The following is a 25,668-nucleotide window of genomic DNA, read 5'->3' on the forward strand; positions in this document are numbered from 1 at the left end:
AATTTTAGTTTGTGAAACGTAAAACATGAACAGAGGTATATTATTGAGCACATACGTGCGCTTGCAATTCCTTCGTACAACGAAAGGAAGTCGTTATTGGGTTACGTTGAAAAGACCGGACACGTAACGCGTAGATTCATAATAACCGGACAGCACGCTTACCCGCGTTACGATATTCGTAATACGATGGAAGATGATAATCGTGGTATAGCTATATAAAATGAGAGAGACGAGAGTATACGTTATCTCATAAGACTATAAAAAATAATTAAAGATAAATCTACAATATAGCTGCTCCCTTTTTTATTTAATATTATTCAACGTTATCTGTTGATATTTAACTTTAAAAAGAATTGTTTTTTCTATTATAATATTATCACACTCTTCTTGCGCAAAAATATCATATTTATTGGAAAAAGATATCATTTTTAAATTGTCAGCAGTTGAACATTTAAGGAATTTTTTGTGAAACTAAGATTAACAGATAAGACAAATTTTCTATTGTGAGAAAACGTACTATCGTAAAACCAATTGTAAGTACCATCAATACTATATATTCTTTCGATAATAACAAAGAAAGATCATTAAGATATGAAAGGAATTTTAATTTCAAAGACAAAATATAAAGAAAATGACGGTCTAAGAGATTAAGATTTTTTTGTATTTTCACTTTTACGGTCTACCTTGAAGGTTTAGAAAAATATTGTTGTACCTATCGTAAAAAAGAAAGTATGGTCATAAATAAGAATTACTTTAACAGCTGAGTATATATACGGTTTCTTTCCAAGAAATTTGCCGTTACATTGTCCATCGCATTGTTCTGAAATTTTATTCCATCGGACTAGAGCTTTGAAAAATGTCGACGATTTTCCACATGTATATTCATGGAAAGTTCGATGTAGGAAATTCGTCTCGCGAAGAAGTGACGCGTCGTGAGAAGAGATGACACGGCGTGCCCGTAATTCCAGACACTCTCCACTCGCGACGGCATTAAATCCGTACAGGTTCCCGACAGGTTGCCGACCGCAACCACGCTTCGCGTGCGGCCTCCGTCGCGTTTCTCCCATGACCGGCTCTACGTTCAGACGACGTGCGTACATATATGCCTGTATGTGAGACCATAACGTATCGCGAGACTGCACAAAAGAGTCCACTACCTGCCCGTCGTCGTAAACACGGCGGCTCATACGAGGTACCCTCCCTCCCGGTATCCCGCTGTCGGAAACAATAAACTAAACGTGTCAATGTGTATCGGGGACGTGCGATATATACAAACTTTTTGACCAACAAGAGTCTGCAATTATTAATTCAACTCGAACTCTTCTTTAGAGCGTACTAAATTAAATGTTTCGTTATCCAAATGAATTGTGAGTTAACGATAAGAACATACTTTAAGCAAATATTTCTGTTCCTTAGAAAATCTAGTTTTTTTTCGAGATAACAGCAGTCTATAAAGAAAAAACTGAGTTATAACAAGTTATTTAAATAAAATTTTTCATTTAAAATTAGACATATTTCAATACAAAAAAAAAGGAAGAGTAAAAAGGAATAATTTGTAGCAACGTATAAGATAAAATTATATTTAAATAGGATTTTCTTTAGCACAATGTCATATCAGCGATAAAGCATTTCGATTAATGACAGGATTATGAAAAATAGACGCTAGATTATTGATGGAGTAATAATGGTAATATAATGGATATAAATATTCATTAGTTAACAAACTTGATTTTTATAAAATTATTCAGAAAGTTAGTCTTAGTGAGTTCTTGTTTAATGAGGTCTTAATGAGTCTAAAATATTGTAATAATTGTCAAAAGGTCTCTAAGATAATTAAATAAGTACCAAATCTATATTAGAAAAAATCTATATTAGAAAAAAACTTGGTTTTTCCGAACTTGAAATATTACGAAATATTTGGATACTTAAACTAATGTTTTTCTTATTAAATTTTTTGTTTATTTTTGCTTTCTCTCAATGCTTCTATTTATTTTCATATTAAGCATTATTCGTTTACTGTTATTTTATTTGAAGAAATATATTTGCATAATGTATTCTGTTAATGCTAATAGCGGGATCGAAAATTCCTGAGAATATACTTATAATGGATTTATAAGTTCAAATTTTTTTATGTTATCTACAAATAGGGAAAAGGAAAATATAAAAGGAGAAAAACTATATACAAAAGAATTAGTTTATTACATTATAAGACCGCCGATTTTTGAACGCACAATTACGTTAAAATTTATAGTATAGTACAATATAGTATAATATCACAATAATTTATAGCATGATATAATATAATTGCTTCCAATTTGATAAAAAATAATTAAATGTTTAATAGAAACTTTAGACCTTTTATTTTTAGATAAAGAAAAATGTGTTCTATTTTTCTCACCGTTTGTGTAAAGCATTAAAATTAAAATTAAAAGTTAACTGAGTCTTTATATTCAAAGTGTAAAATGTCGAGCAAAATTTTTAATGCACATTTTAAAATCAAAGAAAAGAAGTTGGAAATAAAATTTTATTTTTCTCACAATTTGTGTAAAGCATTAAAATTAAAATTAAAAGTTATATGAGTCTTTATATTCAAAGTGTAAAATGTCGAGCAAAATTTTTAATGCACATTTTAAAATGAAAGAAAAGAAGTTGGAAATAAAATTTTCAAGAAGTGATATTGTTGACATATTTGTCGACAACGTATCTGCTAGCGTCGAAAATTTGTTTGAAACGTTTTATCAATTTACCTATCGATTCGTTATCAATAATATTAATATAATAATTAAGATAATTTACAACGATATCTATAAAAGTTGATGTAGTATGTACGGTTTAATAATTGAAAACTGCGGTGTCTACTGCGCAGGCGACGGCCCTGGCGGGAGCGAATAGTGAGTGGTAGGGGAACGTCTGCGGAGAAGGAACATATATACTGCCGAGCGCACAAGTTGTTCAGTCGCCTCTGACCGGCTTTGAAGTAAGGATCGGGTGACCGATCGTCGAAGCGCGCGCGCGTGACAGTACAAGAGAGATAGTAACCGGGGTGCCTAATTGTGTGTTTTAATCGCGCCAAGAATGAAATTCATCCCTTGCCTGATACAGTACGATAGTGGCAGTAGCAGTAGCGATAGCAACTATAGTAACAGTAGTAATAGTAGTAGTCACGACAGTATATCGTTTCGTGACAGCACTGGGAAAGCGAGCAGGACGTATAACCGGCAAGATCATCGGACACGATAAATACACACTTACCTTGCAAGCGCGATTTACACGACTCTTGCGAATTTACGCGCGCGCGCGCGTGCGCACAACTTCGCGTCCGCATACATTTATTCGTTCGCACGACGAGCAAAAAGGGACGGTGAAAAATTTACACAAGTGTAAATATAAAGTAGAAAAATAATATATTTATATATAAATATATATATACGATAATTGAGATAATCGAACGTGTCTTGTCCGAGAAAGTGATTCGGAGTGAAGTGCAAAGTGTGTTCATAGAGTCGATTGAATCTTTGGTGGATATTGATCGGATATTAATAATGGATGGAATACAGAGCTGTGAATTTAACTTCGGACGGGAGCTACAGCGAAGGTTAGCCATTGTTCAAGAGTGGACTCCTTGTACGCCGACGAAAATCCTCACTGTCGCAGAAAAGAGTTCTATGATAGAAGGCGTGAACATCGAGGCACTCGAAGAAATGCGTTCTGACGGTATGTACATGATGTATCCCGGATGTCTGATTCGCGACGCGCCTCTTCCACGCGACGCGTCGCGAGGCGCGCGTGGGCGGTGACGCTCGGCGTCGCGGCGCTCCCTCGATTCGGAGCGCGCACGACGCCACTCTATTCTCAGCCGGTCTTCCACGATCGATGAGATCGCGGGCTGTCGGAAGCGGTTTTCCATTCGTCGGCCCCCGAATCTCTCTTCTTTCTTATTTATCATCCGAGTAATAGATATATGAGACGATCGTTTCTTGGGAAGGGCGGGGCGGTGTTATATATCCGGCTCGGATTCCGCTCGATTATGAGATCAATCGCGAGAGGAGCATCCGCGACGTGGGAATCCCCAAGATGAGACTTTCTATTTTTAAAATTTTATCTTGCCGGTCTCCTATTTAGTCTTGACATCATCGACGCGAATCAGAGCTTCATCAATAATTGAAATAAAAGATATATATATATATATATATATATATAATATACTCTCATACTATATATAAGTTTTGTAATTATTTTCGCACGTGTTTCGCTGACAGTTCATCGAACTTCTACCTGCCTCGCGTACAACTCGCATTGAATTTATTGGAAATCGATATGGAAATGACTATGATGTGTGCGCTCACTGGTAGGGGAATCCGATTTAGCGTTCTTTACAAGTTCTTTAAAAGTTCTGAAGCGTGACGAAATTGCCGGCAAGACGCTCGCGTTGCTTCGCGAGCGGAAACAAATGAAGGCCTGATTCGAGGGCGATAATATAAGTTTTATTTACACGTGTCGAGAAAATTCCCTTTTCAAAGCAAGCGTAAAATGCGACGTGAATTGGCTTTCGCGACAAATCTGTTTTGCTCGTCTGGTCGATGTCCGCGGGGCTTCTTCTCGTAAATAATATCATCCGCAACGGAACGTCAAAACGCGATCATGTTAATCGGGAATCTAATTTAGTACGAAAGTAGCCAGGGAACTCCTGTCACTCATGTTCGGTCTTTGATTTTCAAAGGAGAATGCACGAGAAATATACGAGTCTTTGGTTTTGTGTTCTTTTATCTGATTTTTATGTATACTTATTTGGAAAGTAGAAAGCAATATTGTCACATTGTTTTATTTATTCGATCCATCTGAAAAGACTACGTTTACGCAATTTTTGTACAATTATATAGCTTTATGATTAAAAATAATAAAAAAATTAATTTAAGAAGTTATCTTGTTAGATTTATTCTGAAGGCATATAAAGCTTACATTTCGCTATATATTTGTCAATTCAGTTGATTCTATCTTCTCTTTTTCAATTTTATAACGCGTACGGAATTCATTCATTATCTTCCTGTTTATTTATTCAGGTAGCTAGGTATCTATGGTAAGAGAAGAAAAAATATGCATTTATTTTTTTTTCTTCGAAAATCACGAACGTGTAATTTTTTTGAAAACCACAATTTTGTTACAAAAAAACCTTTTATATAGTGTACTTTTATATTACTGTAACGTATTTTCTCTAGTTTACTTTTCGAAAATTGCTAATTTGTTTTCGCGAGTGTAACTTTGACCCGATTATTCAGTGGCATACCGATGCGACGTGTCGCCGTTTGACACGTGAAGTGATAAAGTCAGTAGACACGATAAAAAAATAGTCGCTCACTCGAAAGCGCATGTTGCGCTTTCATCGATCAACGATAAAAAAAAAATCGCACGTGATCTCGGTTTCTTTAATCGACAAGCAATCGAGCGTATCAATTTTTCGCCATTCCGGGCGCGGCTTTTCGTATCACTTCGCCCTTAATTAACATTCGATGGAAAAGTTGTCGGTTCGTTATACGCTCGAGCGATAATGTTCGGCGGAAGCCGGGCGCATATCTTACCTATATCTATATCTACCTATCTAAACTTGGACCGGTTTTTCGTTTCTCGTGACTTGTGTAGGCAGCAAGGAAGACGTTCGATTGGTGATCGTGTCGCTCGCACGTGTGTGTGTGTTTGTGTGTGTGTGTGTGTGCTGTACATTTTCGAAAGTCCGGACGAGAACGGTCCCGCGTTCCTTATCAGATCGCACGAATAATTTCTCTCCGCGTCGACTGCGCACGCACACGCATTCGGATACACAGGGATTTTGTACGGCCGGTGAAATTGCTTTTCCTAAAGAAGAGAGATAGAGCGTCCTTGGACCCGAAGTGTTGTCGCGCGCGCAAATAAACGGGATAAATTCCGGTGGCCGACGAAACTCAGGAAATTAAATTTAATATGTGTGAACGCGTAGGATATATTAAAAGTTATATTTCAACTTTTTAATAATAACAGATAATGTTTGTGTGTGTACAATGTTACGATAAGTAGTTTGGATTACAGTCCATCAATAATATAAACTCAATTCAGCTTGTTTATAAAAATGTTCAAAAATATTTTTGTATAAAAAAATTGCATTGTAAAAAATGGAATACATTTTTTTTTCACAATTTTAAAAATCTTGTATCGATGAATAACGTGACATTGACCTGTATCTATGACATCATAGTACTAACCTATCTTTATATACATATATGTGTATGTAATGCTATGTTATTGACCTGTCTCTATTTACATACAAGCCGCAATCAACTATATTTAAATTATCGCAAACAGTGAATCAATCATAAAAGATAACGATTATGTGTAAAAAAATAATATTATTCATCATTTTATTTAATCTCATACAATCTGTACTTGAACTTTTAAACAATTAATTGAAATCATTGCGACAGTTTACGTAAGAGGAATATTAAAATATTTCCTGCGCGTAAATTAAATAAATTAAATTAATTAATTTTATTTCTGTGAAACTATAAAATCGAAAATGATGTCAATGGATTGAACGAAAAGAAATCCGAGATTTAAAATCTCTCCAATAAATCGAATAGGTTTAAATCGAATAGGTTTGTAAAAACTCAATTAATAGCTTGATGCTGCATTATATAAAATAAATATATTTGCTTTATATGTCCCATTAGCGAAAATTTTACAGTGCTAAATTCGAGATTGACAAATTGCATAATTAATCATCATCTGCCATATGTATGACGATATTATAATTTTTAGCGTTGAAATTTGCTTGCAGTGTTCACAATTTTAACTACTGATACTGCTGGTAGATACAATTATCAATTTTTTAAATTTATTCTTATATAGCAAATACATTTCATAAGCGATTATAGATTAATATATATTTAAAAAAATCTTTTCTTTTTAATATACAACTTTTCTCTTTACAGATTTTAAATATATATTAGAAAGAGTAAGAAAGAGAAAGCATATCTTTTGTTTTTACTTTTATAAGAATTAAATTTTCATAAATATCTTATGTGAGTGATATAGCCAACAATTACATAGTTTCGTTTCTCATACACGTTTGTTTGCTTGCGCGATCATTTGTTGTCCGCGTGATCAGGTTATGAACGGGAACAGTTTATCTTTTTTCATCCTGAAGTTGGCGAAATAATCTTTCTTTGGCTCTCAAGGCTGTTCTAAGGACTCCCACATCAGTTACCTTTAAATTTCCTTTTCGTGAAACTGTCAATATTATCCAAAACATATAAAATTAAGATATAAAAACTATCATAACATACACATAAATTTTCAGCTGTATTTATTTGTACGAGTTTTACATTTATTACATATTTTTTGTACACAGTTTTTTTAATAAGTTTTTTATTAAAGTTATTACACGATTTCTAATATTAATAAAATATATTAAAGGAAGATATATTTGCGCTCTCTCTCTCTCTCTCTCTCTCTCTCTCTCTCTCTCTCTCTCTACTTTTTTTATTGAATTTTGTTATTAACTTTTTTTCCAATTCTACTTTTTTTCTTCTTTTTTATTATTTCTTTTAATCTTTTTCTTAATATTTTTATGTAAATTATTTTTAAAAAAATCTATTTGTATAACATATACTTTTATTCCAACATAGATCTTATATAATTGAAACAAATATGTAACATGTAGTTAAAAATTTTAGTAAAATTACATGATATCAAAAGAAAAGAAGATGTGCTAGAATAAATATTGGTAGACTAATCTTTTTGATTGTGATTCATGCATAAGTTGTTCGTACGCGTCATATGTTTGTAATTTCCCATCTACTTATTGTTAGATGAAAATGAAATTTCGAATTCCAACACGTTAAAATACATACATTCTGGAAAAAATGAATCATCATATAATGTAACTGATTCTTCCACATATCTTACAGACCGTATTTTATTTACGAAATAACTTGCATACTTTCGTTACTTAATGTTAATTACTTTGTTTCGTTACTTCTAACACAAATTAAACCTTTGAAAATCTGAGTTGATCTCGGATTATTTTACCTATATTTAGTATTATCAAAAAATCAGCTACATCACGTAAAATCATATAGTCCTTGTTCTTTACTTGTTCTTACATAATTTAAATATTAAATAAACATTAAATATAATATTCGATCAATTGTTCTATTATAATCAATCAATCTATTATAATTAATTGTTCTTAATTGTTCTAATTAATTATTAAGGAAAATATTCAGTAAATGCATGTAAAATTGTACATTTACAAATGTAGATACTCACTCGTATGGAGAAGCAAGCTGTATTACTATTTTATAATATTTCTCGGTTATGAAATGCTGTAACAGATCGAATTATATAGATTGGAAAGAGATGTTGAGGCTATCACGTGCTTGGTTAGAAAGTAACGTTAAGAATTGCATATATCTACTAACAAAATATACCGCAAAAAAACTCTTAATGACTATATGCCGCATCATATGTAAATAAAAGAGAATTTAGGACATTCTTTTCATAAAAAGAAGAAGCTATTTTAGCATCTTATATAATATCATAAACATCACCTGTCATTTAGTTTCGCAGATAATGAGTTCAAGTTATCGTCATATTATTTGCAATAATGAATATCAATTAATGACAAACATTGAGAAATAAATATATTCTTTTCGGAATTGGTAAATCATTGAATTCGAGAAAAAAATCTATTTTTGCCAGTTACATATATGTATATGAAATCTCATAGTTTTTGTAAAATAGTGGATATCAGTATATTTTAATGTCAACGCCAATATTTTGAAATAAATATTACATAAAATTGATATTTTCATTTTAAAATTATCTTAAAATTAGTATTTAAAAACATAATAAAAAATATTTTTTTATCATAAAATTTAAATAATATTTATTTCTTATTGTGAAAAAATACTTGCAAAATTATAAATTGGATACGAACATTTAACATATATCAAGATTTTAATTTCATTAATTTCATTGATTCATTTTCTTCGGTAATTTAATTTTATTGATCTCATTTTTTTATTAATTTAATTTTTGTCAAACATTATAAGCGTAGTATTTTTACATTTTTACCATAACATAATTAATAATTTATTTGTATGAAAATGATATAAAATACGAACGAATCTTAAATTCTGAGTACACACACATTAAATATATTACGTAATTATATTAATTTACGTAACGTAGAAAAAAACTTATAGAAAAAAATCTTTATTTAAAAAATTATATTTATCTTTCAGATATTCTAGTAGAATGGGCTGAACCGACTGAACCGACTGAACCGGCTGGACCGAATATGATCAAGGAAGACGTAGAAGCAATAAGGGAAAAAGACTGGAAAGAAAGGAGAAAGTTTCACGCCGTAGATGAAATAATCGGCAAATTGGAGAATAGATTTTTTTTGCAAAATGAAGATATATGCGACAGATGCGATTCCCTTATTTTCTGCTGGAATAACTGTCGGTCGTTGCGTGTCTATAACAAGACCTATCAAGAATTATTAACTGCTGGCGAAATGTGTTGTCCCGAATATCCTCTCCACAAGATATTCGTACGAAAAGAGTCTATCAATCGTATGTTGAACTGTCCGAGGATGGTGACTGCGAGTATACCACTCTACAATAGCTGCATCAAGGAAGAGCCTGTTCGCAGTAAACCGACGGTACTAAAACAGAATGCACAACCGGCAAAGAATCAACCAATTTCACAGAGAAGAAGCGTTTTGAAATCACATGCCGGCTTAGTCAATTCTGCGATTTCGAGTGCGGCAAATTCGCAAACCAATCCACTGACGAATCTACAGATAAATACGCCGTCGAATATAATGAAATCCTGTCAAGAATCTCGAATTATCAAGAATCTTGAGAGTGACGGCGATTCACCGAGATCGGCATCGCCGCAGAGTTCGACAGACGAGGACGACATTTTCCAAAACGATCAGATCACTGAAAAGAAGTTATTCGACTACATATCGGAAGGGGCAGCGTCAGCGGGCAGAGATACGCCGACGAAGAGTTCCTCTCAGAAAAACAGACGGAGAAATACCCGAAGAGACGAGGATGAAAGTCAGCCAGAAGCGGAAAGCGAAGGCGAAAACATTAAAAGGAACGCTCATAGCGATCATTGCTACCATCAATCCAGAAGTATGGAGCGATTTAGACGAGAGACATTTTCCGAAACCGGTGAGTTGAAACGCCTCTTTTTTCCCCTTATATTATTAAGAGACACTATGTTTAAATAATATTTAACATCTATCTGCTGTGCGACTTTGTGGAAGTCTAATTTTTAATAATATGTTGACGATGTGTGTTGCGATAATTAAATATGGATTTGTAACAAATTTGAAAAGCACAATATTTTAATTGTTTATTTGGAAATGAAAAATAACATTTTAATAATCAAATTCGTTATTATCTCTGCGTATAATTTATACAAATATAGATAAAAAACTTGGTCTGATTGTGAGTAACAAGTTTTATTAAATGAACGGATTTTACACTTTTTTATTTTTCTCATATTTCTTTTTTATTTTGATTACACTTGCAATCAAAATCGATAATAACGATGTATGATAAATATAAAAGCTGTAAAAAATCAAAATTGAATAGCTTAAAATATCATATGTTCAATATGACATCAAGGATCGGCGTGCAGAGAATATCGAGTGCAGTCAGTCAAATTCGGGTACCCGCATGAGTGTATACTAATCGCGAAGGACTCGATTATTCGTCATCGTACAAACACGAGCGAGTGCGACGACTGAGAAACTCGTTTTCATGCGCTGAGAGGTCGGCAGACCAATGTCCTCGGGCAGTAATTTATTGCAAGAGAGATCCCGTGAGAATTTCGTGCCGCGCGCCGTGGAATTGATTCGTCAGTGTGAGGAAAGGGAAAGGAGTACAATAAAAAAAAAAAAAAAAAAAGAAAAAAAAAAGAAAAAGGAAAAAGGAAGAAAGCAGTAAGAAGGAAACGCGCCGAGTGTTCCGCGTTCGAGCGTCCGATAAAGCACACGTGTCTTCGAAATACGAGCCTTGGTCGAGATTTCGCGGTGTGTTACACGGTAACGCGTCGTACGCATTTCTTATTAACGTTGCGGCAACACGTGTATCACCTTCATCACCCGTGACGCAAATTCATTTTAGCATTTTCGCGGTCACAATTATCGATCTTCCCGTCAATCACGTGAATGTAATTGTGTGTAATTTTTTACTTATCTCTCACGCACCTCGAGTATCATGCAAATTTCCTAGAACATTGTTTCGTATAAATGCAGTTTATTTACTCGAACGCGCGGAGATGGATCTTTTAGAGTTTATTTTTGTCCTTCCACGATCCTTAAAATCTGTTTAACTTGTAAATGCTATGCTAACCACACTGTATGAATCTTCTATGAATTTTCATGCTGAAGGCGCTCGATGGTATTTCTAGGACTCGAAGGATATTTGCAGTGTATCCGTTCGAGGTGTATTTCAGCGAAACGGTTACCGTCTCGCTAAACAATCATTAAATGCACGATGCGTATTGCGTTTCCACGTACGAAGCTCGCGGTCCTTCACTGGAGTACATTTTTCTACAATGGTACAGCACACGAGCCGTCTTGTGGTACAGCTTCGATGGTATAAGACAAAAAATATCGAGCATACTCGTCGTGTGCATTCTTTCAAAATACCACAGACAATAAAGTCTGATTCGCGCCGCATCGCCATTCCCGTGTCTTGAGTCAATATTGACGAAGGATGTTGTGAGCGCGCGCTTGGCAGCATCGTAAATGTAACTTAATTGCCAGCCTCTCTCGGCACTGTTTCTCTCTCAATGACACCAATGATTACTGATTACTATCGACGGAGAAGCGACTTGATAGATTGCCGTAGCGCTGATCGCGCGGCGACCCGACCGTTGAAAGGTTCCTCTCGACGTATCTTCACGCGCCTCGCAAAATTGTGTCGAGGTCAGGAAAAGTTATCTATCGATTTGTGCATCACCAACTAAAATCTCTAAGGCGTCAGTTTTCCCAGAAATATCACGATTGTTCAGCTCTTCGACAACTGAGAGCAAACTTGAAATTACATTGCAACAAAAAAAATAATGAAAATTAAAATAAATCACAATTTATAATAACGATAAGAAGAGATTCAATACTATATTTCTATTTTTTAGTCTTAAAAATTCATAAAGGCATATTTATTAAAGCATTGATGATAATCAAAATTTCTATTAATAACACAATAAAATGCAAGAAAAATATTGCTACAAAAACTTGTTGCTTTATTGATTATTTGTTCGCGCGATAAGAGATATTAGAAAAAAATATATGACACTTTTATGTTTACGTGACAAATCTTGAGATGCCGAGGACATTATTATTGTTATCACGCATGAGGCGACAATTCCAATTATTTTCACGGTTTTTCGCGCTTTCAAAACATGTCGCGCGAATTTTTCTCGTAACAGGCGCCGTTCCATCACGTGTCGCGCGATACCGTATGTAACTATAATGACTCTCCGCGAGGAGGTATGTACTCTTGGGTGTGCGACTTGCATAACTCGAATAAGCCACACGTATAATGATTGATGTTTTCTTCTAACAGATGTTTTTTTTCTATTTCTCACGAAGCAAATATAGGCAGTAAAATGCACGTATTGTTTGTGTAATTTCAAGTATTTTATTATAGTAGGGAACCTAAGATGAAGAGATTTTCTATCTCTATTTAGTTTTCAATAATGATTAAATTTCTTACTGGCAATGAGTCACACGATTTTGCATCTAGCACATGCATAGTATGCGATATTAAAATGTAAACAAGTTTAAAAAACTAAATATTAGTTCAGGTAGAATTTAAAATTTTAAAATGCATACGTTTTGTTTAATGATAAATAAAATTTGCAATTTAAAAATTTTTTTAAATTTTGATCGTTAGAAAATAATCGTTTAAAAAATTAAATATTTATTTTATGCGTAAAGTTTTATTACTTATTTCTCTATAATAATTACATCTCGAAAATATCTATATAATTGTTTTTTCAAACGCAAGGCATATTAGACAAATATCGTGATTACGAGATTAAGAGTGATGCGGCATTTTTCGCGCGATTACGTCGCCCGTAACTAAATATCCGTAATGTCCGCGAAATCGGGACATACCTTTCGCAAATTATGCCGAAGAGTATTCCGCGCGCGTAATTGCCACCAACGTTGGAATCCACTGCTGCGACGTCGCGTCGTCGCTCGGCGGAGGAAAACCGCGCTATTTGCCACCTGAGAATATGTTGCACCATATGGCGACATCGTCTATCGGCCGCGTATATAGATACATATAAATATATATATGTATGCACATGTATATAGCGCGTACATACGGCCAGTGCGATGCGCGTGCGGAAGAGCCGCGAGTGCGCGCGCGCGGAATGCACGCACGTGCACGTGCTCGCTCGTGACCCAGACACGTACGTGCGCCGGCTCGTAAGATGATTACGTACCGCCGGTTCGCTTCTCGCTCGCAGCGGTACTTTGTCGATTACGTAGCGTGATCGTCTCTCTTATCTCATGTTTTACGTAGGCGTAGCAAGCTCGTCGCGTTACTTTTACGCGGGAAATCAGACAAGGATCGAAAATATATACTGGTCTTAGAATGCATATATACGTGTGGCCTTTGATCGATAGATCATTATAACTCAGCATTTTTTACACTTTTCTTCTTGATTTTTTTCTCTGTTTTTGAATCATCGTGAACATTAAACAGAGTATGCAAACAAAATAAAACACGTGTAGAATATGACAATAATTATTTTATTCTAATATACATATATTCTTGTAATTCTTATATAATTCTTATATTCTTGTATCATGTGAAAGAATAAACGTGTCTAAAGATTACCACTTAAAAACTTGAAATGTAAGATAGAGATCTGAATGAATAATGATGCCAATGTCGGATGTCGCAATCTTGCAACATTGTCGCGAATGGCTCAAGTAGCAGTCATTACTCAGAGATCTCGAGAAGTACGTACGAAGCGCCAAATGCGTTTTATAAACAGCAAGACAGTAGGACATGTTCGAACTGCGGGTTGCTTCAAAGTGCCGCACTTCTCGGCTCTCGGCTGTTTAATGAGCCCACACACATATATCCTGTAGCCCAATAGGTCTGACCAAGACGACGACGGCGGTGGCGTGTGACCGGACACGTCGTAGATCCGACCTTGGCGTTGCCCGATCGTAATTGGTAATTGGCGGAATTCACCGACGCGCAAGTCGCCGGTTTCGATCAGCCGGCCAGAGGTCAGTGAAACGCGCAGGTGATTGATCGATCGCGCGAGAAATTACACTTTTCGACACTCTCTCACTGATAACTTTGTCCCATATCTTTTTCCTTTCTTTTTCTTTTTTTTATTACCCGCATATAAAAAATTCGCATTCAATGTTATCAGGTCGAAATTCGTGACCACATTTAGCACGAAACACATGGATACTTTTATATACCGATTTACGGACAGGTAATCGCACTCGTAAATTATTCGACACGTGTGACTTTGCCGTGAGATCATTTTTACTATGCTGCATGCGTAATCGGTTTTTCGAATCTTACTGAAGCGAGGGAGATGACTTTCATCGCGGAACGTATTGATTCTCCCCTCCGATCCCTTATCGGAATTCGATTGGCGCAAAATGATAAGATACATTACATACGCAAATAATTGATTTTTGAATTTTACGTAATTCCTGATTACGATTAAACGACCTTGTCTGTTTTTTTTTTTTTTTTTTTTTTTTTTCTTGAGGCATTGCCATTTTTTCATATCTCTGCGAACCTCTGCACTGGTGGCCTCCTTACTTCTCATTCATCCGGGAGAGACACATTAATTACTTTTTTTCTTTCCTGTCAGATTATTTTCATATGGAGAAGATATGCGATTAACATCCAGCATAGATAAATTGAATGGTTTTATTCCGTTTTTATTCACTTCTTTTTTCTATTCACGATCTCTATTATAGATTTCAATCCATGATTCCACCATATCATGTGTTTGAGTGTTTTCTGCGTATGTGACGTAAGAATTAAATGGCTTAATGATCTAAATTTTTCGAAAAAAGTACATATGGTCTTCGATCTCATCTTCCCCCATAGTCCCTCACTGTATTAAATAAAATCATCAGTACGTCTACGCAGCTTGCACTTATATATATCAAATATTTTTGTGTCTTTTTTTAAATACATTAAAAATGTAAGAAGCCTTTTCGACAATTTACTATTCATTAAATAAGCCATGAAAAGAAGTTAAATGTACGCAACATATAGATCTTGATGAAAGAATCACAGTCTCTTAATTTCTATACGCGGTTTTACTGAGAAAGCTTCAAACGAACCATAGATTGTTCTGTCGCATGCGATATCAAATTAAATAATAATCAAATTAATAATTAACAAATTATATACAATAGTTTAATTCATCTGGTCTCGTTATAATTATCCGTCAAGATGTTTGGTGTCACAATCTATAGATTAAAATTTATCTTAATACATTTTTTTTATAACGCGTCATGGAACGTTTCTTTGCGCCGAATGGTTCCTTTCAGCACCAAGTCGCTTTCGCATAGCCGAGAAGAGAGATCGACGGAGTCTGCGCTCTCGATCGCGCGGGAACTCGAAGGTCGCGCGGTACCAAATGACGTCAACCGATAGCCGGCTGGCCGGCCGGCCGGCCGGTCCGCCGGTTTGCCGATCGCCGCTTCGCTTGCGGTCAGGCGTGGGACCCCGCCACGGTGGTTTAAATGGTCGCCGGAATGCGGTTAAGTCTTTTTGCCATTCGCGCCGTAGTCGCTTACCGGTACGGCAAAGGGGAATATTCAGTGCCGTATCTAACGGGCGCGTAGCCCCCCTGGCATTTATCTTTCAGACGCCTCTTTTAAATCTCTCTGAGTAAATCTATTTTTATTTAATGAATATAATTTATAACATTGATCGCTAGGTAGGAAAAGCGGCACTCAATTTTTTGTAGAAATATTTCGGAATTTATTTATAAATACGGCGTTGCGTGAATCATGAGATATAACAACTTGAGAAACATAAAATCTATAAAATTAGTAATTCTCAACTGTTAAACAAATATTTATTAGAATCTAATTTATTCTTATTTTTATCTTTTATTCTCTCTCTCTTTTTCATTTTTTTTTCTTTTTTTTTATAAAAACGTCGGAAAATATATATACGACTTAACATTACGAAATTGGAGATATTCCAAATAGATGCGAAATGAATTGCAAATTGACAATCATAAAACTTCCTTAGAAAAGCGGACTAATCTAATTCGTCATATAGCGAAACGATGTGTATGCATCAGGATGATTCATCCACTGAGAACTGAATCCTGGCGCATGTCAAAGGGAAGCGTGTTTCGTTTTTAATCGGGCAATTGTCCATAATAGCTTCCCGCATATAGACGGCAATTTTCAATATGCATTACATGTAATATTTCTCTTCATTCCTTGTATCATGTGATGACTATTTCTCGCAATCATTTAAAACATATTTATCGAATGGGCGGATAGTGACTTTACATCATTATCATGTTACGTCATTCACTAGAAACGAATACATTTATCAGATGATATAATTAGTCAACACGTGTGCGCACGCGAATATGGAAATATCTTAGAATGATGCACATTATATTTATTATACATACATAACTTATAAATTATAATTATTACGTTTTAAGTGTTTAAGGAAATATGTTTGTAAAAATTTTTGCAAATTCAAGCTTATATGATAATTAACAAGAAATTCAAACTGTGATGATTTGTAAAGAAAATATATAATTATTTATTGCAATAATACGCGTGCGGTTACGTTTTTCTGGGAATTTTCCTCTTATATAAACTGGTATAACTTGTAAAGGCTGCAGTCGCACGTGAGTTTCTGGCGCCAAGAACTTAGCGCCGTTGATTACACGTCCGCCTTGCGAACGCAACGATATATGCAACCAATAGCAACCGCGCTAGAACAAGTATAGTATAATATATAGTAAGGGCTAGGAAATTCCCGGCTGGAGCGAAGAGGGAACATCGTGAAATTCCACGAACTCGAGCCGACCGCTCGATCTCGTGTCTCGTAAGATTAATCACCAGGTGAGGACCAGGATCGCTAAGCGACCGACAAAAACCGAGTGCACTTTGTTCGCCGTATCGAGATCGCATCTCAAGATCTTGTGATTAACGTCGGACGGCGGATCGGTTTTCAGCCTGATTTTTCACCATTTCTATTCACATTTATGTTTAGAGTTACTTTTAGAGATAATTAAAATAAGCGATGCATTTCTGATTATTTCAATTAAAAAAAAAAAAAAAAAAAAATTACGTCAAAATTGCTTTTTAAATTATTCTAGATATTAATCGAGAAATAAAAATGCTAAAAAAGTATAGAGATTATCCATAATAAATATAAGAGACACACACAATAGATATTTTATTATTAGAGTCCATTGGAGAAGTTTATAGTTTGTAGTTACTTTTATACGCGTTGGCGCGTAATTTCTCACGCACGCAACTTAACTCATGCGTCATCTCGCGCGATTTGGCATCGTCTGGTGGACGTATTTCAAGGAAGACGCCGACTCGTCTTACGTCTGCAGCCGCCTTTCGTGGTATTCGCACACGCAACCCCGCCCAGGTTCTTTTCCCATCGATAGTATAGGCCGCGTCGCGCGTTCCGTTTCCTCATGCAAATTTCTCCCTGCTTGAAGCTTCCAGGAAAGTCGTTGGAACGCGTTACTCGCGCGCGTTGCATCCGAATCGGGATACGCGTGCTTCCGCGAATTCAGACGACACGCATCGGTCACGTGCGTGCTGCTATGCGCGTCTGAAAGTCAATTTCGATTTCGGAGAAACAGGTGAAATACACGTAGCTTTCCCGCTTTGTCATCGCGATGAAAAAAATCATTTCGCGTGAAAACTTTCGGTTTTTAAAACTGCAATAAAGTCCATCAGTTTATTTTACTCTTTTACAATATTTTTGCTTTTTCTATAATTCTGACAAGTAACAATGAATCATCAATATCTTAATATATTATTTAAATAAATAGAAATTAAAAGACTCATTATTAAAAAATAAAAAGTCATCTCGTAATAAAGGGATGTTAAAAAATTATGACGTTTATTACTTGTCAAATTAGCATGTCAAATCAATAAAGTTTAATATAATTTAAATACCGTGAATATACATTACTTAATTTTTCAAATGCTTGTTATTATTTTATTTCGAATATAGAATTTAATATATATTTATAATTTTAGCAACCCGTTTTATGAAAAACAATGGAATTCATAAAGTTAATGATTGGTTGAAAAAAAAAATCAGACATTAATAGAGGCGGAATAATTACGCAATACTGAATTGATACCCTGACTAACGTTGCGTTGCGAAAGCCATCGCACGAAAGTGAGGAAAATGTCAAGCAATCCATTATTAAAATATACGTATATAATACAGTATAGCGGTATATACTAGTACGTAGGTTGTATTCTAATATCATTGAACTGCAGTTTCACCATGAATGTAATGCGCCTTCTGGTTATTGCAAAACAATTCCGCTTCGCACTATTGACCGCATGTAGACGGGTTTAGCATCTTGAAATATTAATTAACATTCTAAGCACTTCGTTCATTATCTAAGCACAAAAATTGACATCAATTCTCTCGCTTCGCGTCTTCTCTGTCTGTCAATCTTCTCATATTATTATGGCTATTATCTGGTTCTTAGACATTTTTTTATAAATAATATTTTATAATTATATATAAAATATATAAAATTATATATATATATATATATATGTATATAAAATATTTGTTTTTATTAATATATTTGACAGATTTTATTTGAAAGATAATTTTTTATTTTATTTTTCTTACAATTTTCTTAATTATTTTTTTTATAGATTTTATTCCAAAATTTAAATGAAATAATTTCCTTTTATTTTTGTTTTTTTTTTATAATTTAAAAAATTTAACAAAATACATTCGCTTTTTTCACTTTCGCGGTCTCCCTCTTTTTCTTCTTTCTTTTCTTCGCTTCCTCCTCCCACTGGCCTATAAATACGCCTTTCCCTCGGGAGCAAGTGGGTGCCTATTTTTGTGCTGGGACTGTACGTAAAAGCGCATCTCAGTAAGATGACGCAATTCATTCATTCATTAACTGTGGCCGCGTGGGAGAGACTGCAGATAAGTGCCGTAGTAAGAGCGCCGCCTGAAGTTGCACTTAGGTTAGGACTTTCTAATAGGAAAAGTTTTTCCACAATAATAAAACAGTGCATATTATTGTAAAAATTCTTTATTTAAAGATCAGTTAAACGTAATTAATATACCAAATTGTTATATAAATACGGTATTGTTAATTATTATTTTATTCAAAATTTAATATTGCAAATATATTTTTCTTAAGTTAGTATTATGGAAAATTTTTTTTATAGTTTTAAATAATTGAAAAAATCGTTAAATTTTACTTTCATTACAAGAGAATATTATACATGCCTGTGAGTTAAATTTAAAATTGTGATACAAGTTAATACCTGCTTTGCATTGCTTAAAGTAATATTCCTATCAAGCGGGCGTCATTATAATTTTAAATTTTTCATATAAGTTATTTAAATGTTATTCCAAAGACTTAGATAACAACATAATTATCATTTTCAGTCGAACCATAGATTTATCAGTTATTCCCGCATAGGAATGACGCGTTTCAGTTCACATACCCGTTTCCGGTCGGTGTATAAACGAAGAAAAAGAGGATTGGTCTGGTTGATTAACCAGAATCTCTTGCACCGGCAATTAAAAGGCCAAGTGAAATGTTTGAAATGTCAAACTGGCAAAATCTGATTTGGGAATGTTGGCCTAGTATCATCAATAGCGATTTGACTATTTTTTTCTGAGAAAGAAGTTTGACTTTTCTCCTCTTTCTTTTGGTTTTAAGTCTTTCAATGTTTTTGAAAAAAAAGAAAAAATCTACAACAAAATATTTATTTTTAATTATTCGGTTTATAATTAATTTAACTAATTTTAATAATTAATTTAATAATCTAATTAATTGTATTTATAAAAATTATATTAATTATCTGGATAAAATACTTCCATACATTGTTCTTGAAAGATAAAAAAAAAATATTATTGAGAAGATTTTGAATAATTAAAAAAAAGAAGTTTTAATTATTTTAGATATTATAGATTATTAAAATTGAATAGATCTTTCATTCAATTTTTATTATTATCAATCAATTAATTTTTCTCGATAGCAACATATTTTACGCTCGGGATTTGTCCCTCATTGAAACTCTTTCCTCTTCTCTCGATCGGCTCGCTGTTCTCTCGTTTTTATTGCATTTCTCATTCAAGGCGGTATGCCAGTCGCTTACCTACCTACTCTCAAAACGATAGGTGGGAAGGTATGGAGAAGGGATATCAAGAGAGAGGAGAGATAGACAGATAAGGTGAAAGACAGAGAAGTAGACACGATGAGTGAGACAGCAGCGAGCAGACTGACATTTTCCGTGAACGATTTGCGCGATGAGAGAGGTGCACTTCTTCGTCTTCTTCTTGTGCCGTCTGTATGCTTTGAAAATAGCAAGAAATCATTATCGGCAAATCATTGATTACGATTATTTCGATTCCCTACATATTTTGCAAATTTAGAAGAATATTTTTTAATAAAAAAAAATGTTCTTATTATTTTTTATTATTTTTTAAATACAGCAATTACATATTGATTATTACAAACCTAGAATTACACAAATCTAATTCTCCATAATCAGATTCTTCTCGCCTTTCGACCAGTGACACATAATTCCACGCGTAAAAGGCGCGCGCCTGTTTAACAAGAGTGACTCATTCGACCGCGCTTTCTCGCGGGCAGACGAGAAAGAATCATCCGCGGTGATCATTGTTAAATGCATAGTTGATTTGCGACTGACTATACCGATGCGTGGGAGTGTTTCGATTACGTCTGGTCATTGGAACGGACGTCGATTATTTATGTTACTATTTCCTTATTTTCTTCTCTTTTAGATACTACCGTTCATGTATCTCATATCTGCTGTAAGATATTTATCCCCATCTTTCTACATGATATTTGCGATTGTATGCGAAAATATACGAGTAGCGAGATCTAAATAATACGTGATGGTGCTTGGCGATAGATAGACACGTGCGTTTGATTTGATTATAAATAAATTATAAACAAATATATATAAATATATATATCTATATTTTCAAGTAATATTTTTTTTTAAACAAAACATCACATTTTTAAAATAATTATTTGCAATAATCTCTGTCTTTGAAATATACGCATCATTGATTGCGATAATAAATTAAAGCTTTGCATATATAATATCAAAAATTATATAAACTAATTTAAAAATTAATTTTTAAAAGAATGTCACATATATAAAGCAAACGACGATTAAATTTTCAATTTAATTTTTTTTAACAAGCAACAGAAGATATAGTAGTGAAAATTTGATTTCTTTTGAAATAATTATATATAAATAGGGGGTCAAACAATATGAAAGAAAAAGATTTATACTCGGGCAGTTTTATACGACATAAAATATTTGTGTATTCATTATTATTTCGATGTGAGTATATTCCAAGTTTCAATCTTTTCGCGTGATGATCTTCACTTTCGTAACTGGATTGAACAGCTTGATGCTTATACATCACGAGGCTCAAGCATGAAGAGATTTATGGCTTCGCTTTATATACGGGTGACCAGGAAGAGAAACGTATCGTCACGTTCGTATATGTAGCTCGAGGAAAAGGATCGTCATTTGAGACTACTTTAAAATATAAACAACTTCTTAACATGCGTGCTTTTGCTTGAATTCCGTTAAGTTGTGGAAAATTTGGAAAATCATTTTTACGCTTTGCGCATATAAAATCAGGGAAATTCGGAATCAAGAATTTTAATTAGAAATGTTTTATAAATTATTATTATTTAATTTTATAATTGTTTCCTTCAGTTCACACACCAAAAATTATCTTTTAATTAATTAGTTAAATTTTACTTTGCTAACAAATTTATAAATAAAATTGTTAAAAAATGTTAGGAAGATGAGGAAATTATTAGAAAATTTGATAATATGAAGAAAGTCAATTCTGTGAATCGTGAATAATAAAGAGAGTTCGCTTGGGTCGTCAGAAGTAGATTATCGTTAGAAGAAATATCTCTTCTGGACCTCGCCTAGATCTCTAAGCGGTTTACGTAATGCGGGAGAAAGTGATAATCACTGAATGACGACGACTTTACAGAAGTACGTCAAAGCTACTCGAAGAGAAGTTCGCATAGGTCACAGAAATGTGAACATGCATCGCATACATCTCGGCATAATCGGACGTTGTTATCGACGTGCGGGTCGTCGGGTATCGAGAAACTTACATAGTTATCTCAATGAAATACGAAACTCGAACATGATGAGTGTATTCAAGAGTTCTATCGACGTGGCAGATATCGCGCGATACTCCCGCAACCCTTAATTGTACATACGTGTCTCTCTGATTAGATTATTTCTTTCTCTTATCAAAGTACCTATGTTTGCTCTTGTCTTTCTATTCTTAACTAATCAATCTACAATTCTCGATAAAGATGTAAATTGGGTTGAGTGCTCAATTTGATCTAACCTGAGAAAATACTACATATTCCTTTCAAGTGTAATCTCATTTTACTCATTATTTAAAAAAATCTTTATAAATGTACACTCATAATTATTTTTTTTTTAATTTAGTAAGTAAATGACGTAATATAAAGATAATATCTTTTTTTAATATATAGAATTATAACAATATAAAAAAAAAAACATAATTACGTAAATAATTAACACTGCTGTTTCACAAAAATTGTAAAGATTAATCCTAACTTCTTTATTAAATTTTCTTTTTATCGATTAATTTAAGAAAACGTTTTGTTTCATATTAATCATGATTACCATATAAAATAATTTTATAAGCACGTATAAAGTATTCAATTTCTAATAACCTAACAAGATCTTGAAATCACGCATCTGTTCATTCGTGCTTAACGTTCGTGCGCCACTCTCGGAACTCACCGGAGAAAAAGACTTGTGAAAGAGAAAGAGAGAATGTAAGAGGAGAAATGCCATCTGGAAAAGCGCGGGAGTACTTTCACCCCAGAGATCCACGCCCAAACTCTCCCCTAAGCAGAGGCGTCGCGTTCAATACGACGACGCAGAGAGGAATCCTTCCCCTCTTTCCCAGTCGCGTTTCTCCCCCTCCCTCCTACGCTCTCCTTTATCGACGTCGCGTCGCCTATCTCAATGGGAGAGAGAGGAGAGACGATCGATTCGCGTCGACGTACTATGGCCTGCTTACGCGAGAGGAGAGCACTGACCCCCAAGGTCGTTCTTACGCGACTGCACGTGCTGCCGCGAATTGACGTTGCCCCTCTCCGCTTTTCCCTCCTCTCTCCTCGTCGTTCTCGCGTAGAGTACTCGCTCCGTCGGTCTCCACCCTCCTCCCTCCCTCAACTCACCATCCAGACCGCGCTGTATCGACGACGAGATGCCGCCGACTACTTTTGCAACCTCCTCACTCGACGGCAAGTGCGATATTCACGAGATATCAATATTACTCGTAAAACGATGGGGTATGCGTGTCGGAGGATGCCGATGAGAAGAGACAGAGATCTCGGATAGAACGCGAAGTGAAGAGACTTTCAGTGAAGTTAGGTGGATTTCTTGTCGTTTTTGTGACATCGTCGCGCGGTTGTCTTGATGACGCTTATTTTTTTTTTTAATTTTGTTATGTGCGTGCTACATAAACGAATAAGACGTAGGCAATTGACATTACATCGCCATGTGTTATCTGCAACTCGTGGAAGAAATTATATACTATGATATATAGTACTAACATGCTAATTAAGCATCATTCTCGAGACAGCGAACCTTGCTTCAAAGATCGCCGGGAGGTAGCCGCATCAATTTCGCTAACGTTCGTTCCCGCTCTCGGTTATTCATCACACGTCCTCGTAAGACTCAATTAGTACTTTAACGTTTATTGCGAGGCGGAGTCGGAACGCATGCGATTATCGGTTAATGAATTAGCCACATAACGAATGATGTTAGATCGTCGACGTTCCTTATGTCAATAGTGAACGAGTGACGGTCGCTCTGTATAAATGTATGTCTGCGCGATATCGCGTGTATACGATGCACGCGTACACGCGAACGTACGGAGATACAAACGTCGTAAATTCCGCTATACCTTGATTATTAGCATATATCCTAACATTCAGTCGTGTGCGAGCAGCATCGGTTACTTCCGCGTTCTCGACTCTCACTCGCGTGATTCCTGCTCGCTACTCACACGTGTGAGCATACAAATGTATATGTGTTTTTACGCGTAATGTAATTAACGTTACGTATATGTAATTAAATATATGGCGAAAAGATGAGTATCGCGAAATGTCATGAAAAACTTGAGGCGTTTCCTCTAACAATGAGATGTTTTAAACATTAATGTCAATGACCGTGAAATTTTATATTTAATTATGATTTATATAATTGTTGTGAAAGATGGAATATTACGTCGTAATTCTTTTACGGAAAATTGAAAAGGTTCTTAGCTAGAATTATTTAATTTATTAATTATTAAACACATCTTATTATTAATTACATTTAAGAATGAATCAAAGTACTTTGAGAACTTATTATTTAAAATATTATTAAGGGGTTGTATCACAGGTATTATAAAGGCGCCGAAACAGACGCACGTGCGAAAGACAGACACAAAGGGAGAGAGAGAATAATCAAAGTCTCTCTTACTAATTTAGTTGGTGCACCATTATTTTTAGATGTTTCGCGCCTTTTCCACCACGGACGACGACGTTTTGACAGTGTGCCAACTTCGGTGCAAAATTCATATAGCCCAATGCACCAAACACGTGGAAGCTCACCGACCACGCGAGATCGTTTTCGTGCACGTGCATAGGCGCTCTGCGCGCGCGAGCTTGACAGACGTCTTCTCGTTTTCTTCCTCGTTCCTCGAGAAGTGTCTTTTTCCGCTTGTCCCCGTTTGCGAGCTCAGACTGAAATGTTACGGCATCTATGGAGCAGCGCCAAAAAGGGCATGCACGTTACAAAATGAAAGTTCTAAGTGAACAACTCTAATTAAGTTCTTTTTCAAATGGTACATTAACGTGGACTCCTATAATGTTTGGTGTTTACGCGAATACAATCGCTTCTAGTGTACGCTTTAACAGCAGTAAATTTATTTGCTTTAATTCTCGTGTTAAAATAATTTTCACAATTGCTGATAAATATATTTTAATATGACACTTAATAAGTATTTTCGTAAAAAATTAAACCAATATTTATAGAAAATTTTGTTGTTTGTCTTGATCCTTGTTATTACATCATAAAAGTTAAACTAAACATATGTTCTTGGATATACTTATTGATTATACTTAGTTTTGCGGTTATAAGGGAGGTAAGGTCGTGAAATAAAATTGCTAATGATAAAGGGGATTTTTCGATGAATTCATTAATTAGCAAAAATTATAAAATAAATGCCAACAAATTTTTTTTTTGTAAATTTATATTAAATTGTTACGATACTCACAAAATCAACCAAACTC

General features: G+C 34.7%; 1 protein-coding gene across 2 annotated transcripts in view; it reads left to right on the forward strand.

Moving 5' to 3' along the window:
• Myc (bHLH transcription factor Myc) overlaps positions 1 to 25,668 on the forward strand; it is a 201,175-nt gene that overhangs the window by 166,680 nt on the left and 8,827 nt on the right. Inside the window, exons 1-2 of one of the 2 annotated variants that reach the window (XM_072892645.1) lie at positions 2,949 to 3,714; positions 9,276 to 10,217. In XM_072892645.1, coding sequence (XP_072748746.1) covers positions 3,543 to 3,714; positions 9,276 to 10,217 — 1,114 coding nt within the window. In that variant the 5' untranslated portion in view covers positions 2,949 to 3,542. Of the gene's footprint in view, positions 1 to 2,948; positions 3,715 to 9,275; positions 10,218 to 25,668 lie in introns of those variants that run through there. The other variant, XM_072892646.1, reaches the window with a different exon arrangement.

The sequence above is a fragment of the Anoplolepis gracilipes genome, chromosome 5 (genome assembly GCF_047496725.1).
Source record: "Anoplolepis gracilipes chromosome 5, ASM4749672v1, whole genome shotgun sequence".
Taxonomy (NCBI): Eukaryota; Metazoa; Arthropoda; class Insecta; order Hymenoptera; family Formicidae; genus Anoplolepis; species Anoplolepis gracilipes.